This window comes from Lucilia cuprina, chromosome 5, assembly GCF_022045245.1.
Source record: "Lucilia cuprina isolate Lc7/37 chromosome 5, ASM2204524v1, whole genome shotgun sequence".
NCBI classification, from domain to species: Eukaryota; Metazoa; Arthropoda; class Insecta; order Diptera; family Calliphoridae; genus Lucilia; species Lucilia cuprina.
In genome coordinates this window covers 44,225,086-44,243,322 of record NC_060953.1, presented here as the reverse complement: position 1 = coordinate 44,243,322, position 18,237 = coordinate 44,225,086, and the positions used below count along the sequence as shown (strand labels likewise).

At 29.4% G+C, this 18,237-nt stretch overlaps 2 protein-coding genes across 3 annotated transcripts in view; both read left to right on the top strand.

Moving 5' to 3' along the window:
* The first annotated feature begins 2,363 nt into the window (after positions 1 to 2,363).
* Positions 2,364 to 5,577, top strand: LOC111685992 (putative uncharacterized protein DDB_G0285119). 2 transcript variants are annotated; one of them, XM_023448284.2, is made up of 5 exons: positions 2,364 to 3,171; positions 4,187 to 4,619; positions 4,817 to 4,940; positions 5,007 to 5,111; positions 5,174 to 5,577. In XM_023448284.2, the coding sequence occupies exons 1-5, from the start codon at positions 2,769 to 2,771 to the stop codon at positions 5,336 to 5,338; spliced, it is 1,230 nt and encodes a 409-aa protein (XP_023304052.2). In that variant the 5' UTR covers positions 2,364 to 2,768; the 3' UTR covers positions 5,339 to 5,577. The 2 variants fall into 2 exon arrangements, with proteins under 2 accessions (XP_023304052.2, XP_023304051.2); XM_023448283.2 differs by having other exon boundaries at positions 4,187 to 4,709.
* Positions 5,578 to 6,913: 1,336 nt separating this feature from the next.
* LOC111687941 overlaps positions 6,914 to 18,237 on the top strand; it is a 43,061-nt gene continuing 31,737 nt past the window's right edge. Inside the window, exon 1 of the mRNA XM_046950989.1 lies at positions 6,914 to 7,661. The gene's annotated coding sequence lies outside the window, so the exon portion shown is untranslated. The remainder of the gene's footprint in view (positions 7,662 to 18,237) is intronic.

The following is an 18,237-nucleotide window of genomic DNA, read 5'->3' as shown; positions in this document are numbered from 1 at the left end:
TCCATAAAGCTTAAAAGTTTATAGCTTAATGGTAAAAAGCTGTGTAAAAGCTTTTTTTTAATTTTATATTCAATATATTTATTCTTTTGATATATGACAAAATTTTTTCAATTTAATTTTATGGAATTCATTTCTTTCAAAATTTGTTTGTGTGAACATATTTTATAAAAAAAAGTTGTTTGCAAAAATTTTCTAAAAAAATTTTTGTTTTGAAAATTTTCAACTTTTTTAATTAAAACATATTTTCTATATTTTTTATTTTCTATGTTTATAAGTATTTGTTGTTTTTCTATTAATGTTTGTTTATGTCAACAAATTGTCCATAAAAATTGATTGACAGGAACAAGTCTTCTATCAAAAATTGTTTGCGGAACAAAATTTTTAAATGGATTTTATGCAAAGATAAGATTTTTAGTGTGAACAAAATTTCTATTAAAAAAATGTTAAAACTAATTTGTTTCTGACAACCAAATTCCAAAAATTGTTTATGCGAATCAATATGTTAGTTACTTAGTTAGTTATTTAGATGTTAGGTAGTTAGTTAGTAAGTTAATTAGTTAGTTAGTTAGTTATTTAGTTAGTTAGTTAGTAAGTTAGTTAGGTAGTTAGTTAGCAAGTCAGTAAGTTAGTTAGTTAGTTAATTAGTTAGTTAGTTAAGTAGTTCGTTAGTTTTTTGGACCAATACTCAGGGGATGACCCCTACTCCTGCAGAGCATTGTGCTGAAACCAGGAAAATTGGTTGTAGGAGGGAGGATAGAGAGAGCAGTGTTTGTGGACATTTGATTTAAACCTTTTCACGTTGAAAGTGGCGGGGACTATTTCTGCAGGATGTTTGTTCTACATACGAATAGTGCGGCTGAAGAATGAATTTTCCCTGTAATGTGTTTTGCGGTCCACTGACCAATCGTCCACAAATAGGTGTATTCTTAAAGACATTATCGGAAACGAGTTCCCTAATTTCAGAGGAACACATTCCATTAAAGTATCGATAGAGTATTGAAATACACCCCACATTGCGACGGTGCTCCACTGAATCAAGAGTTGGTAACCCTATTGTCACCGATAAGTACCTTTGCCCTCTCTTGTACGGGGTCGACTAGCTCCAAAATTTACTTCGAAGCTCCGGTCCATACATGGGAATCGTATTCTATTTTCGGTCGGATATAAGTGGTGTAAATAGTAAGAAGATCAGAGAGAGTAAAGTATGTCTTATACCGTTTCAAAAAACAGAGACACTTGAATACTTCTTTCGACAGTTGGTAGATATGTTTAGTCCATCGGACATCGCACTGTATTTTCATGCCCAAAATATCAAAAGTTTCTGATTCCTTAATATTTACACCACCCATAAATATTGATGGACTAACATTGAGTCCGGCGCGCGTTAAAATTGACTCTGTTTACACGACCACATTCAGAGATTTTTATCAAGTCATGATTAAGCAATTCATTCAAATTGTGCCTTATTGCCCCAATCTCAAGAGCGCTTGGCCTAGTTCAGTGCTTGGCTACAACTAGATAGAAATCGGTTCTACTATTAATACTTTATATGAGAATAGGGTGTTTTTGAGGTTCAGTATGACTTTATTTCTTTGTGTTTTTTTATCGTTTATTATTCTCTTGCATAATACATACAACACAGCCAAAAGTTAAAAATACTAATTAAATCACTCGAGACTGCATGGCGTGTGTTTTTTATTTATATTTTTTTAAACCTTAAACGGACAAAAGAAACCACAAAAGACCGACCTTTTTATACAAAGTGTTTAACGAAAACTTTTAATATAACATAATTTCCTTAAAAATATGCTTGTGTTCATAGTTTATTTAAAAAAAATTGTCATTGGAACAAATTTTCCTTAAATATTTGTTGCCGTAAAAAAGAATTATGGAAAATTTGTTGGTGTGAACAAAGAAACTTTTTTTGTCATTTATCAAGAGAATAAATAATCTCTTGACAGTAAAACTTATAAATGAGAAAAGCTTTTAGACAAAAAGTTTTTTTTACATACTCTCTAGAGGGTTAAAGCCCCATATATATGTTTTGTGCAAATTAAAAGTATCAGTAAACGTTTAGTGGTGGTTTGGAAAATTGTATATGGAAAAAAGTCAACAACAACCACAATATTTACATGCGTCATATTTAAGAACAGAATTTAAAAATCATGTCGACACGACATGCTGATTGAATACATTTGGGAGAAAATGACACATTCAATGTCATTAACTGAAAGTTTTCCAAATAAACCAACAACAAGGTTAAATTAAAATTGTTTATATTATACCCACCACAACTAAATAAACATTTTATGTTAACAAGTTTTTTTAATATATTTTTCTTTTTTTTATTCTACTTGCAGTTGACTCATTTGTATGTATTAAAACAAATATCAACAACAAAGGTAACAAAAGCTTAAAATAAAGACTGAAAAGAGCAAATAAAAATTAAATAAAACAAACAAACAAACAATTGTAAGGAAAATTCTTGTTTTAAAGGATTTTTTGTAAACTCAAAACAAATAAAGGAAAGCTACAAATTGATCTCATCAAACAAACAAACAAACTCTACTAAACTTTTAAGCAATATATTTATTTTTTCCACAAAGAAATCGTAATAAAAGCTCTTAACGTGATAATAATTACTAAAGTTTTAGCTTAAATTTATACATAGTAATTAAATTTATTAAAAAAACAAAAAGCTCACAAAGTGATTTAAAGCTCTACTAGCTTTTTTTCAAAAGCTTCCCACTCTCTATCCATCTCGTATAATGTTTAGTAGTCTTGCATCGTTTCTCTTTGGATCGAATACGAATTGTGAAACGAATAGTGAAACGACTGCTATTGCAACTGCAACTGAAGTAATTGACGAACGTAACGCGAACACTGTAGATGCTGATAATCTTATAGAAGTAACATCACTGACACCTTCAGTAACAGGTGCTGGTGGTCCGGGTCAACAGTTGAGAGCCATTAAACGTGGCAAAAATAAACGCAACAACGCTCGACAACAGAATAAACGTAAAGGATTAAAAAATAGTAGCAACAGCAGCAGCAGCAGCAATAAGGCGTTATCGCCACTAACCTCCAAACAAACGAAACTACTAACCCCCAGTGATAGTTGTGACGAAGAAGAATTCGACGAAGACGAATGGTTTATTGTTGAGAAAGAAGGTGAGTTTGAGAGAGAAGAAGAAATAATGTTATATGAACATTCTTGTTTACAAATTTGTTGGTGTGAACAAATTGTGTAAACAAATTTGTTGAGGATGAACATTTTCAAACAAAATTTGTTGAATCAAACAAAATTTTTATAAAAATTTGTTGATCTGAACATTTTCAAAAATGATTTGTTTACATAAACAAATTTTTTCAAAAAATTTGTTATTACGATCAAATTTTTCATAAAATTTTATAAAATTCCATAAAAAGTTTGTCTAAAAATTTTTTATAAACATTTGTTGATATGAAAAGTTTTTATAAAATATATGTTGTTTTTCTGTAAAAATTTGTTGATGTAAACAAATTTCCTGAAAAATTGATTGGCCTTAAACTTGTTTATACAAATTTGTTGATATGAACAGGTAATCAAAATTTCAACCAAAATTTTTTGTAGTAAAGAAATTTTCTATAAAAATTTGTTAGTATGAACAATTTTAGTATAAAAACTTCTTCAAATTAACAAAATATGTATAAATATTTGTTAATGCTAAAAATTTTCTATAAATATTTCATTATGTGAACAAAGTTCTATAAATATTTGTTGATGTGAACCAATTTCTATAAAATACGTTTGTTACAAGCAAATTTCTAAAAAAAATAGTTTGTTTCAAATAATTTTGCAAAAAAAGCGTTTAATGAAATAATTTTTTATAAAAATTGTTTGTGTGAACAAATTTATTTTAAAATTTTGTTAAAGTGAAAAAATTATTTCTTAATGTGAAAAAATTTTTTGTCAAAAATTTTTTGGTCTAAAGATCTTCTCAAAAGATTTGTTTTAAATAACCTGTAGTCGAAATAATTTTTTTTAAATATAACTTGGAGACAACAAATATCTATAACATTTGTTTGTGACAATCAAATTTCTAAAAAAAAAAACTTTGAGAGAAACAAATTTTGTACAAAAATGTTTAATTTAAAAAAGTATTTTGAAATATTTAAATAAAATGTTTAAAACTTTTCGTTACAGCCGATGAGGAAGACGATTCCCCATCTCGTAGTGATTCCGAGGGGGAAAACGTTCCTGTGATCGAGGTCGTTAAGACCACCAAACCAATAACCGCTAATGCAGCCAGTTCATTGGCTCAGCAGAGGCGTTTACAACATATCAATTCGCATTCCCTCTATAGTGGACCACGCCCACAAAAACAACGTAATTATTTGCAAAAAACCCGCAACAACACCAACAATCGCTCCGGCAACGGTTTAAGTGTCTCAACATTAAGTCCATCGCGCACAGTCAACGATGGCCGCAATGGCAGCGGTCAAGAGGCGAAAGCTGATGGCGGCATCACCCGTTCGTTGTATGTGGTCACCGCTACAACGCCACAAAGTGACGAGAAGCCACTGGCCATCAATACAGCTAACGGTTTAGAAGCGATCACCAAAATGGACGAATCATGGTTCGTAACACCACCACCATGTTTCACCTCCATTGGACCCATCAATATGGAAACTTCACCCTATGAGAACCTATTGATTGAGCATCCAAGGTGGGTGAAATGACATGGTGACAATAGTCGTGTTATTTTCTTTATAAACTAAAGGAATAGTGAGACTTTATTAAATTTTATTTTTCGTTTTTATTTTTTTATTTTAGCATGTCGGTGTATCATAGTATTAAAACGGCTCAAGAGGCCGCCACTGAAAGTTTCATTAAGCTAGACATCGGTGTTAATGATATGGCTGAAGAGCAAAAGGCTAATGAGACCACACCCAAGAAGGTAGGCGTAAGAGTTAAGAAGCGATGAAAAGAAAATGAATATTAATGAGTTTATTTAATATTACAGAATCCTCAAGCGGTTCAGTCACGCTCTTCGGGTTCGGCTTATCGTTTGGATCGTCAAAGTGTGGCCCAATTGAAGCAAGAATTAATGGCTCGTAATGTGCAAAAGGTAAGTGTCCTGTTACAATTATAAAAAAGTGTAAATGGCACCTAATGTCTCTAATATTACAGATACAAACTAAAAAGGAACGTAAGGACATTTGTCGCACCGCCATTAAACGTGCCAATAAAGTACGTGACGTCCAGTCCAGAAATCACACCCAGCGTCGTGCTGATCGTCAACACAGCAAGATCTTTAGCAATGCCAACAACAACCGCAAATCCAACTGCTGTTAAACAGATGGCTACTCTGGACATTGTTTTTTCTTTCTCACAAAATAAAAAGGGTTTCCAAATTTAGTTCAAAACCCAAAATTTCTCAAAAAAACACCATTTTATTACAAAAAAAAAAAAAAAACAATCATTTAAACAGAGAAAACCCATAACAACTTTTAACAAATTAATTTAATTTACAAAACAAAAAAAAATAATTCTAAGATTTTAATTGAGTATAAAAATAAATAAACAAGACAAAATTTATAAAAAAAAAAATAATAAAAATGAAAAATTTATAAAAAAAATATTTAAAACTTAAAAAAATTTACTTGTTTAGACAAGTATTTTGAAATAAAACAACAAAAAAATTAAATATAAAACAAAACAAAGTAGTTTTTAAATGTTCACATTAACAAAAAACAAAAAGAAAATAATTTTTCAACTTGTATCAACCAACAATCTTTTTAATCTTAGAATTATAATAAAATAAAATTAATATTGATATAAAAGAAAACAACAAAAAATAAACCAAAAAAATTAAAAAAAAACAACAACAAAAAATTCTCTATAAAAACTTTGTTTAACTAAACGATCTTAGTAATGAATTGAACACAAAAATTCAAAAATAATTATTATGACAATTTATTTACATTTTATTTTAATTTTAATTTATTGTTTAAAACATTGAATTATTATTGTATTATTTTTATTATTAATATTTTTTTTAAATAATTTATTTGTTTATTTTTTTTATAATATTTTTTTAAATAAATTTTTTTTTAAGTTTAAGCACTTTTCAAAGAGCCAGTCTCAAAATGAGTTTTATGATTAAAACAGTAATGAAAAAAGAAAATGAATTAAAAAAAACATAAAAAGAAAATTACAAAAAAATAAAAATATTTTAATGTTTAATGCAAATGAAGAAATTTCTAGAGTTTTAATTCAAGGTTTTAGGAAGAAAATATGTTGTAAAAGTAAAAAAAGTTATTTGGCGTGAACAAATTTTTTAAAAGTTTGTTTAGACTGAACAAAGTTTGTTTAAAAATAGATTCGTATACACTTTTTTATTGAAATTTGTTATAAAATTTTTTGGCGTGAACAAATTTTCTATCAAAATAGTTGATATGGAATTATCTATCTATCTATCTATCTATCTATCTATCTATCTATCTATCTATCTATCTATCTATCTATCTATCTATCTATCTATCTATCTATCTATCTATCTATCTATCTATCTATCTATCTATCTATCTATCTATCTATCTATCTATCTATCTATCTATCTATCTATCTATCTATCTATCTATCTATCTATCTATCTATCTATCTATCTATCTATCTATCTATCTATCTATCTATATATCTATTAATTTCGAAATCGATTTTATCACATTATCAAATTTTGTTTTCGTTTATAAATTGTCAATTATCCCTTAAAGTTTGAAAGATTGTACTTTTACAAATGATGATAGACGTGTTTAATTTTTATTCAAAGTTTTGTTAAAATATTTCTCTGAGTAAATTTTTTGTTATAACTTGTTTAGATTTTGTAATTGAAAAAATATATTGGTAGGTTATAGAATGTCAATAATAGTGAACAATAACAGATAATAGTTTTTTCGATATCATAATTTGAAGCACGAACAAAAATTAATTTCCCGAAATGCTCCTAAGGGCACATGCACCAAATAAAAGGAAGATCTCTGATGTACTTAGAACAATACGTTATAAAAAAATAAAAAAAATCAGTCGCAAATTTAATGTTTGTTTGGCGAATTTCATAAATTAAAAGAGATATTAAAATTTCAAAGCAATTTGGAAAAAATAAAGTTTGAATTTTTCTGGTTTGTGTTCAAACTAAACAAAACCTGAAAGAGTTGACAATTAAAACATGAAAGCATTTCATAAAAGCCTTTTTTAAATAGTATTGTTTTTTTTATTTAACTAATCACATATCTCTCCCAACCCCTTGGCGAATTTACCCCAAGGGTAAGGCGGTATAGCTATTTTTGGTCAGTGCGGAAAAGTTAAGAAAATATGTACTTTAAGATGACATAGGAAAGATTGAAATGGAAAAAACTAAAGCCAACATACATATTTTATTACGAATAAATAAAAAATGAAAATATGTATTGTGGTTTTAATTTGAGAACGTTGATATAAATGTTAATATATCGTTGTGTTCATCATTTTATATGAGTTAAGGGACTTCAAATAATTCTTAATGAGAAATTCAAAACAAGTTGGCAAACAAAATTCAAAATTCTACCGTTTACAAAGATGAGCGAAATCTACTTAGCGCTGCTAAATACCTACAAGAAGATTTTTGAATAAAATAATGGTAAGTGGTACAATTAAGAAGTCGGATTAAGAAACACATAAAATGGATTTAAAACCATTCTAAAAAAGCGAAAATTATGAAAAATTTTCGAAAATATTCTTAAAATACACTTTTCATAGAAAATATTTTTAAAATAGAAAATTTATCGACATTTTTTTAAAGATTTTTTGAATTTTTTTATACTTATTTATCGAAAATGTTTGAATAAGACAAAAATTTTTAAAAATTTAAAAAACTTTATTGAAAATAAGATTTAAAAAAAAACAATTTTCTGAAATTATTGAATATTTTCTAAGAAAAGACATTTATTGGAAAATTTTTACAAAACGAAATTTATGGAATATTATCTTCAAAAGAAATTTCAAATACAATTTCTAATATACTGAGTTTCGTTGAATCCTAATCTGGTCTTTCTCCATTACATCTGGGTTTTGACATATGCTGTCCTGAAGATTGTCCTTTTTTGAGACTTTATAACTACCCAAAGACAAAATGTTATATATCATCCATTCTGTCAGCTATAAATCAAAGGTTAACATCTGACATATCTTCATTCTTTTTCAAGATATCCACACCTAAAGCTTTATATAACAATTTCGCTTTTATTTTTGCCATTTTTTTACCTAATACCACTATAGTGGGGAGAGTATTATTTATTTATGCTGATGTTTGTAACATGCAAAAATATTTGTCCTACACCCTTTAAGTATACCAATCAACTCTAAATCACTTTCTGAGTCGATCTAGCTATGTCCGTCCTTTTCTGTGTGTCCACGAATAGAGCTATTCGGCTCATAATTACTTTAAATTTTCTTAGTTATAATTACGACAAAACTTAGTTTAATACAACTTTAAATGATACTACCGATTTTTGTAATCATCAGGCCACATTTGACCCTAGCCCCCATACAAACTCTCCTTCAGAAAATGACTTGAAGGTCAAAATTCACTAAATAACTTTGAAGTAGACGTAAATTCTTCTACCAAAATTTATAAGGATAGGCCATATTTACCCCTTATCCCCTATGATCCCACCAGCAAAAAAAAAAACTTTTTTTCGTCAACAATAAGTAAAAATATTCCGGAATCAGGTTTAAAAACAAACTCAATGTATTATTATTTCAAAATCCACATTTTTAACATAATGACTAGTGTAGGGTTCTATATGGTCGGCTGTGCCAGATTATACACACAGTTGCTTTACTATGAAAATATATTTTGAATTGATTTAAAATCTGTTAAAGGATGGATGGAGTCTATTGGAACATCGACAGGCAGGTGAGGTCATATATTTTTGTTCGTTCTATGATTTACTCATATTTGCCGATGTTCCAAAACATGACTTGGCGCTATAATAACGTCTCAAAAACGTTTAAAATTCCGTGATGTAAAATTATATGTGTTGTACAAAATACAGATTTTTTAAACGATTCCTCCTGAATGTTAGTGGTTAGTAGTCGGGTATACCGGATGTGGTTCGGTTTCTACCAGTGGCATTGGTTAAAGAGCGCACAACATGCCCGATTGAGTTCTAGGTGTATTTCTTCGTATTATATATAAATACACAGCAAAAAAGAACTTCCAAAGAATTGGATTAGAAGTTGTGCTAAAAAATACCTGAAGAAGTGAAGCTTTTAACACAGGCTTGTCATAGGAGGGATGTCCTTTTTATTTGATTCCAAATTCACTACTTCTGAAGTCATTATAAAGGTGTAATTTTTATGTTCTTTTCTTGAAAGTTATTTGGAAGCGAAATTGTAGTTTTATATAATTCCTTAAATTATGTTTAAAACTAACATTTATTATGTCATAGATTCTCTATTAAAAATAATGACAGCATTTAATGCTGTAATTTATTTTCTAATTCCAATTTCATTCTTAAATAATTACTTGCTTGTTCTACGATAAATGGCTCGTTTAACACATGATGTTTTTTTTTTTTTTTTTTTGAAAGAAGACAATTTTTTAAAACGCAATATTTATGCTATTGGTTGCATTAAGATTTTGTTTGACTGTCAGGTAGTCAGCCAGTAAGTCAGTTGTCTTTTATATTTTTAATTTACTTACAATGTTCTATTAAATCAACAATTTTGCAAATTAAATAATTATTTATATTAATGTTTAAGAAAAATATTTAATTATTTTTATTCTGTTGCCATAGTGTGGATTTTTAACCGTTTTTCATGTAAATTTTTTTTGCAAAAAATAAAGAAGAAAAAAATCTGGGTTGCACAACTAATATGCCAGCCAGCAGTGGTGACACATATACAAGAAGTGACCCAATTAATTTAATGTTTAAATGTACATACAGTTGTTTTTGTTATAGTTTCAGCTAGAAATTGAAATTTCATTATTCTTGTTCTGCTTTGTGTGTTTTTTTTTTTTTTTTTTTTGGACAACTAATGTGCACTTAGGTAAGTATTTATCTAAAAGGATGGAGTGTTGTGGAAAATAAATGGATTTTAATTAACAGAAAATAATTAAGCCAAAAAAAATAATAATAAAAACATGAAGAACTTTAAATATCAATCTACAGAGTTGTGTTTGAAAGAACGAAGGCTCCTTTAAGTTTTAGATAACGACAATCGTAGGAAAAACAGAACAATGATTTCGTACTTACTCAAGAATTTACTTTTCAATGACGACTATATACCACCTGCATTACTTAGAATGAGTCTATATAAAATATGTTAGTTTGCAGACTACTTAATCCACTGAATCATTCTTCCTGCAATTTTCACTTAAAAACTTTGGTCCCTTAGTTAGAAAGATAGGTAGATAGATAGATAGATAGATAGATAGATAGATAGATAGATAGATAGATAGATAGATAGATAGATAGATAGATAGATAGATAGATAGATAGATAGATAGATAGATAGATAGATAGATAGATAGATAGATAGATAGATAGATAGATAGATAGATAGATAGATAGATAGATAGATAGATAGATAGATAGATAGATAGATAGATAGATAGATAGATAGATAGATAGATATATAGATATATAGATAGATAGATACCAAACCAACGGCCTTTCGTCTAACATATTGGTACACTAACCATCACTCAGGCCTCGATTGACTTCTTTGGTTATTCCTAACTAGTGGCTAAGGTGTGTTTCAAAACCACGACCTCCGTTCTACCAGACTTAGTCCTCGATTGTTTGGTGACTCCTTTATCAGTACCTATTACATTAACCTACCGAATTTAACAATCTTAACAATCAATACAAGTTTTTGCTGGATGCCTTAGAAGGAGTTCTTGATAATGTTTTGTGTAATCGTAATTAACTTTCAATACCTATCATTACTTTTTGAAATAAATAGGGATAATAAAATTGTAATTATTATTGACCTCCTATAAATTAAATAAACATTATTCTCAATAAAGTTTATTGAAATATACACCCACCACACATTTTCCCATAACTAAAACCATAAATATTCTAAAATTATTTGAAGTTTCCTCAATTACTACATAAATATTGTTAGAAATATACAATTTCATTTACTAATAAATAAAATACATTTGTTGAAATATGTATGTATGTACGTATGTATGTGTACCTATATAAATGTCTAAAATATAATAGGTTTTACAATAAGATTCCATTAAAATTTATTGTACTTCCTTGTCTAATTCTATGGATCTATAAAATGTATCTCTACGTATGTGTGTGAAAGAGTATGTGTTAAATTAATGAAGGTTAATTAATTGACTTATAACGACTTCTTCATCACCTTAATGTGCCATTCAGAAAATTCTGAAGTGGTGAATAGTAGAGAATTGTGAATTGTTAAGTAAAGAGAATAGTTAGTTAGAATAGAATGGAATTGAAGTAGTTAAATATTGTGGCTTATAATTGCATAAATGCTGAGTATGTATTGGTAGTATAAAATGTGTTGCAAGCATCACTTCAGTAAAGTTATATAGGTACACATAAGTGTTTATATAAAAAAAGTTTAGGTATTAGGTGGAGGTAAAAGTTGTTTCGCATTTCTAAAAAAAATAAATCTCAATGAACAACAATGCGATACAAACATGCCATAAAAGTTGTGCTATGATTCTCATATGGGTAAAAGAGAAAGATGATTTGAGCAAATGGTAAAAGAGGTGTGTGATAGCATGGCTAAACTACCTATTACTAAGAAAACACTGGAGAATAGAAGGAGAAGTTGAAAAAGATGCTTCAGGAAATCCTACCACACTTCAAAGGGAAACTCGAAATCATTCACAAGATCAGATCTCTCGAGGAGTTCATTCAACTGAGAAAAAAACAAACATTCCAAAAGAAAAATCGAACTCTCTCACAAAATCTAAGGAAAAGAGGTCATCCTCTTATCGAGGAGTTGACAACTGACAATAAACTAAATACACATACCCTCAAGGTAATCTTAAGTCACAACCTCGGACTACCCCACAAGTTCTGAAACCAAGTGATCCTGGTCACTCGAGGAGTTTAGTCAACTGAGAACAAACATAAACAGTCGAAACCAAGCCATACTTCAGTCAAAGAAATCTCAAGTCTCTCAACCTTGGGCTCAGTGGCGGAGCATGCTTAAATACATGGTAAAGGAGAAGCATGATGCAAAGCAAAAGGTAATAGGATAGCTAAGCTACCTATATCTAAAAAAAGACTTTCTGGAGAACTGAAGTAGAAGTTGAAAAACATGCTTTAGGAAATTATTACCAATCCTACCACACTCCAAAGAAAAATCGAACTATCTTACAAGATCTGAGGCAAAGAAGATCAGCTCTCTCGATTAGTTCAGCGCTTACCGTCGAACAGCACATTACTTTAGGCGAACTTGCCAAACGCAGTTATAGGACACGCCATCAATGTACACTCAATATTTTGGAAGGTTATACACAATCATCGGACATGCCTGATTGTATGCCAGACACAGAATATGTCGGAAACTTTGAAACGATGATCTTAGGTAGAATGGCTTGACCAAAAGCAACATTAGTGTAAAAACAAGTAGGAATCCGTTTTTAAACGGATGGCTTTAAATGACTGGACTAAGTGGAAGACCCAGAAACAGAAATATACCACCGTTTACCTAATCATAACACAAGCTTCCAGGCAGAAGTCCGAGCAATAACGAAATGCATAAATTGGATAAGGATAAATATGGCGACCGCATCGCTTAATATATTTACCGACAGTCAGAAGACAATAAAGGTGATATTAGGTGATGAGATTAAAACTAGGATCGTATTGTATGGCAAGAAAGCTTAAACTGAATATTCTCCCAGAAGTAAGGTTTACATCATATAGGTACCAGCCCACTTGGGAGTAGTCGACAACGAAAGGGCGAATGTAATAGCTTAAAAAGGAAGGGAGCTCGAGGTAGTTAACCTTACATACGCAAAACCCTTTGACACAACAAAAGCTGAGCTAAAAATATTGGTATGAGAATCCCATAAAGCCTCTTGGAATAATGAAACAGTGGGTAGAACCACAAAGATTCAGTGGGGTGACCCTGATGAGATCAAGACGAAAAACCTCCATAAAATGAGCAAGTCTGAAGTTAGTATGATGGTTCACTGAATTACCACACACTGGATTACGAGCACATCTATGCAAAATTGGAAGTGTGGTTTCAGATGAATGTAATGCATGTGGAGACGACAGTGAAACTCTGGTGCATTATCTCCACCACTGCCAGGCATTCGTAGAAGTTAGATCCAAGTATCTTGAAAGTGATGTTTTTCCAGAAGTAAAATTTCTGACTAACACTTATTATTAGAATTAGAAGATTCTTAGGAAATACGTCCAGAAAACTGAGTTTCTGAATACTAAAAATAATTCATTATTTTGTTTTTTTAATGATAAGGAGGGCACAACAAGCCCGATAGTGGCTTAGAAGTATTTCTTCGGATTTGATTTAGTATACATCCTCTTATCAACCTAACCTTACCTAAGGCTATCTTAAAAGAAGTCCCGAAAACCGGAATGATCTCTTGTGTGCACTTTACCGGTGACAGTAATACGACGGGTAAAATTCCAATAGTTCAACTGTGTAAAGAATAAGTTTTGGTCAAGAATAATAAAGTGGATCAAGCAATTGCTTCAAGTGCATGAACTGAGATTTCAGCATGCGCGGGATGTTGAAAAGGTTGACATTTCAGCAATGTGTTAGCACTCTAAAGAACTTGGAAAGACCAATATCGGACGTGTCTTCCAATGTGTCCATAGACGTCTACAGACGTTAGTTTATTTCTGTTTAACAATAAGATAGTGGACCACACAATCGCTTCAAATGACAAACAACCAACATAAAGCTTGAACTTCGAGGTTAACATGCGCGTGAAGTTGAATGGGTTGACATCTCACCAATGTGTTAGAACCCCAAAGAACTTAGAAAAACCAATATCGGACGTGTCTTCCAATGTGTTTATAGACATCTATAGACGTTAGTATATTTCTGTTTTCGGTTTTTTTAACGTAGAACTCAAGGCCCATTTTCTTCTTTAGTTTAGAGCTATCTATACGGAAGAGGATTTTTAGGGGGGATTTTCTATAAGGTTCTGCTTGATATTTAATTATTGTATCAAAGTTGCCAACATAATCTGTGTTTAATATGCAATCGGGCACTAGAGATACAAGTCGATGCAAAATGATCGGAAGCGCCGGCGCAACCATTTTCGATCGGCAGTGGCGGCTTATTATAGAAAATATCGGCGGTGGCTATATTGTCGGCTAAATTTAAGTTTTTCATTTCTTTTATTCACCTCTATCGCCAATAGAAGTGAAAATATTGTTCACCTGAATTTTTAATTTCCCTCGAAGGGAAAATTGTTATCGTGAACTTTTTGTAAACAATTCATTAACAGTAGTTGATTTTGTATGGAACAACTGTTCAATGTTTACAAAATTCCATCAAAAAATTTCACAACAGGGGTACTTTTTTCACGACAAAAAGTTTTTGAATGAAAAATGTGAAAAGGGAATATATTTCACGTGAAATGATGATTGGCGATAGATGTGATTATATTGAAAAATCTCTGGCACGTCTGATGTTATAAACAACCATAGGACGTGCCTTCCAATGTGTCCAGAGTAAATTGTTGAGGTGTTCTGACTTTAGTCACTAAAAATTTTATTTTTTTTATGAATTTAAGCAGATGAATGGTCAGTTTCTTGAATATTGAATAATTTGCACTAGAAAGAAAAATCTAGAAAAATATTTTTCCCCCTACCCAAGTTTACGCATACATTCTAAGTACGTCATAATGTTTATTTACATACTTGTTCATATTTGTAGATATTTCTACAATCTACTACTCGTAACAATTCATAAACTTATCATCGTCATCAATGTTTTATAACTTTAAATATTCATGCAACAATATTTATATTGATGGATGGATTTTATACTCCATATAAGGAAGATGAAGATAAAGTACTTTTACAAGAACATCATTATCATCATCGTAGAAACTTGTTCTTCCTCTGTTTGTTGTTGTTATTATAAGTATTTCTTTTCTAATTTATTATGTGTTTCTAAAACAATAGATTTTCAACAACAATAGATTTTAAATATTAATTGTATGGAAAATATTTAAAGCAAAAAAAAAAAAAAAAATAATAATAATAATATGTAAAAATACGTTTGTATGTGTGTATATAGACATAAATTTACTCATATGAAAGAATAGTTTTATTTTACTTCCGTTTAACATTTAACTCTACTTACTGTTCACATATGGATGAAATAAATGAATGGATGGATGGATGAATAAGTGAATATATGTATGGTTAGTTGGTTTGGATGTGTGTGGTGTGTGTAAATTTTATTACTTTTGGACAATAATTTGCTGACGACAAAAATAAATAAAATCAAAAGATATCTATATATGATTTTTTTTTTTATTTTGTACAAAATTTATTCAATAAGAAATTAATGTGGTGTAACGTAAGAATTGAGTTTGAAACAACAAGCCGCAGCAACTACTGCTGTTGCTGATTGTTATTCAACAATTTGAAATTATAATTAATGATAGAAAGAGTTCCTGCTTCCTTAAGTTGTGTGTGTGTGAGATTTTTTCCTCTTCGTTGTTTAAATACATTAAACAGGATTATTATTTATGTCCTTAAACAATTGTTTGTAGGATTAATTACATATTCTTACAGTTACAGTTTTACAAAACTCAAGAAATTGAATTTATTAATTAATTTGTTTAGTTAAATTAATAAATTATTTGCTGTCTTAAGGATATTGTGTTTTTTTTCTTCTTTTTTTTTGTAGTATCCTTAATAATAAAGATATTATTACATTTTATAAGATGAATGAGGTTTTGTGTTACATCTGTGTGCCAGAGCAATTATAATAAATTGTTTAATATGATGCATAATAAAAGAGTAATTGTTAAAACCAAACAAATTCTAATGCCAAACATTTGTTTTTTTTTTCTATTTTCTAGATTAGTAACATGAAATATTTAAATTGTGGTTTACAAAACATTTATTAAGTGCATAGAACAAGTGTTTGTTTTATTAGTAGTTAAACTGAAACCACAATAATTTGTATTTGTTACAACAAAAGAGAAGATGGGTTATGATGAAATATAATTAGTAGACAATAGCAGATTATATTAATCAAAATTTATAAAACAAAAGGTGAATAGATTTAGGGCAAAATCTGGAAAAATGTTCTGTGTATATGAACAATAATATGCTTACATTTTGTGCCTTAAAGGGGGCTTCAAACTATAACAATCTTCCGGAAAATAGCAAAAGCAAAATTATGGGCATGGTAATAAAGTGGGCGTTAAACAAACTACTACCATAAATATGAACTATTACGATAAATTTGAAGCTGAAAGTTCGATATTGTAATAATACTTATTAGTAATTTATTATAAATAATAATGGGCGGGATGTGAAAAGTGGGCGTGACATCGTATTCCCTTTAATTAATATCTAACATAAATCATGTTATAAAAATTGCACACAAACAATTTAATTAATTTTTAATTTAAATTATATAAAAATGGGGCGGAATTATAAGACTGGGCGTGGCACTTCCTACAAAAATAAATAATTATTATTAATAATTTTTTTGAATGTTTAACTGTTAAACAGAGATTTTTTAAAGTATTCAATCATTTTGACTACATTTTAAGTAATAGAAATGAAAATGGGCGGCATATATAGTGGGTGTGGCTTTTCACTTGATGACTAACTCTTTTATTGCCAAAAGTTATATAATATATATTATTGATATAATTAGCAGGGCGTGGACCCACTAAATTATTCAAAAGCGGACACAAACGGTCGTTTCGCATTAACAACAAGTCAAATATTCGAATAAAGTAAAAGTTATGCCCGAAACGCAAATTTGACACATTTAATCCTCACTGACGTGAAGAGCTTGCTTCATAACTCCTTATTTGTGTGTACTTATGAAGTAGCTATATAATAATATATTAAAATATTGATGATTATGTAGTGAAAAGTGAAAAAGAAGTAGGATTTACTCTATGGAAGTACTGAAAAAGACCTGAGGAAGTTATGATTTTATATAGGAGGGAAGTTCATCTTATTTGGTTTCAAATTCACTACATCTGAAGTCATTCTAAGGAAATAATTTGTATGTTCTTTTTCTTGGAAGTTATTAGGAAGTGAAATTGTAGTATTTTAGAATACAACTAATTTGACTTAAATGATATTAATATAAATAAATAAATTACACGAATTTATCAATTAACTTCAAAATAAAATTGATTTAATTTAGAAGATTTCAGTACAAAAATATATTCCTTCAATTAAAAAAAGTTTGAAGCATTTCGCTTATTTGGACATCAATAAACTTCATCTCCATAGAAGTGAATCACTTAGCGCTACTTTTGAAGTACTGATAAATGTTGTTCTTTTGTTAGTACTTCGTTTTATTTTTGATGGGCAGTTTGATAAAATGCCTAACAACTATATTATAATTAATTAATGATTATGATCGCTCTGTAATCACAATGATTAAGATCAATCTGTGTCGTACATTATGTGAATCTATCTATCTATCTATCTATCTATCTATCTATCTATCTATCTATCTATCTATCTATCTATCTATCTATCTATCTATCTATCTATCTATCTATCTATCTATCTATCTATCTATCTATCTATCTATCTATCTATCTATCTATCTATCTATCTATCTATCTATCTATCTATCTATCTATCTATCTATCTATCTATCTATCTATCTATCTATCTATCTATCTATCTATCTATTATATCTATCTATCTATCTATCTATCTATCTATCTATCTATCTATCTATCTATCTATCTATCTATCTATCTATCTATCTATCTATCTATCTATCTATCTATCTATCTATCTATCTATCTATCTATCTATCTATCTATCTATCTATCTATCTATCTATCTATCTATCTATCTATCTATCTATCTATCTATCTATCTATCTATCTATCTATCTATCTATCTATCTATCTATCTATCTATCTATCTATCTATCTATCTATCTATCTATCTATCTATCTATCTATCTATCTATCTATCTATCTATCTATCTATCTATCTATCTATCTATCT

Coding starts and splice junctions, on each gene's coding strand:
- LOC111685992 (XM_023448283.2), top strand. CDS start 2,769: ATGTTTAGTAGTCTTGCATCGTTTCTCTTTGGATCGAATACGAATTGT. Junction 4,710..4,816: donor CTATTGATTGAGCATCCAAG/GTGGGTGAAATG, acceptor TTTTTATTTTAG/CATGTCGGTGTATCATAGTA. Junction 5,112..5,173: donor TGGCTCGTAATGTGCAAAAG/GTAAGTGTCCTG, acceptor CTAATATTACAG/ATACAAACTAAAAAGGAACG.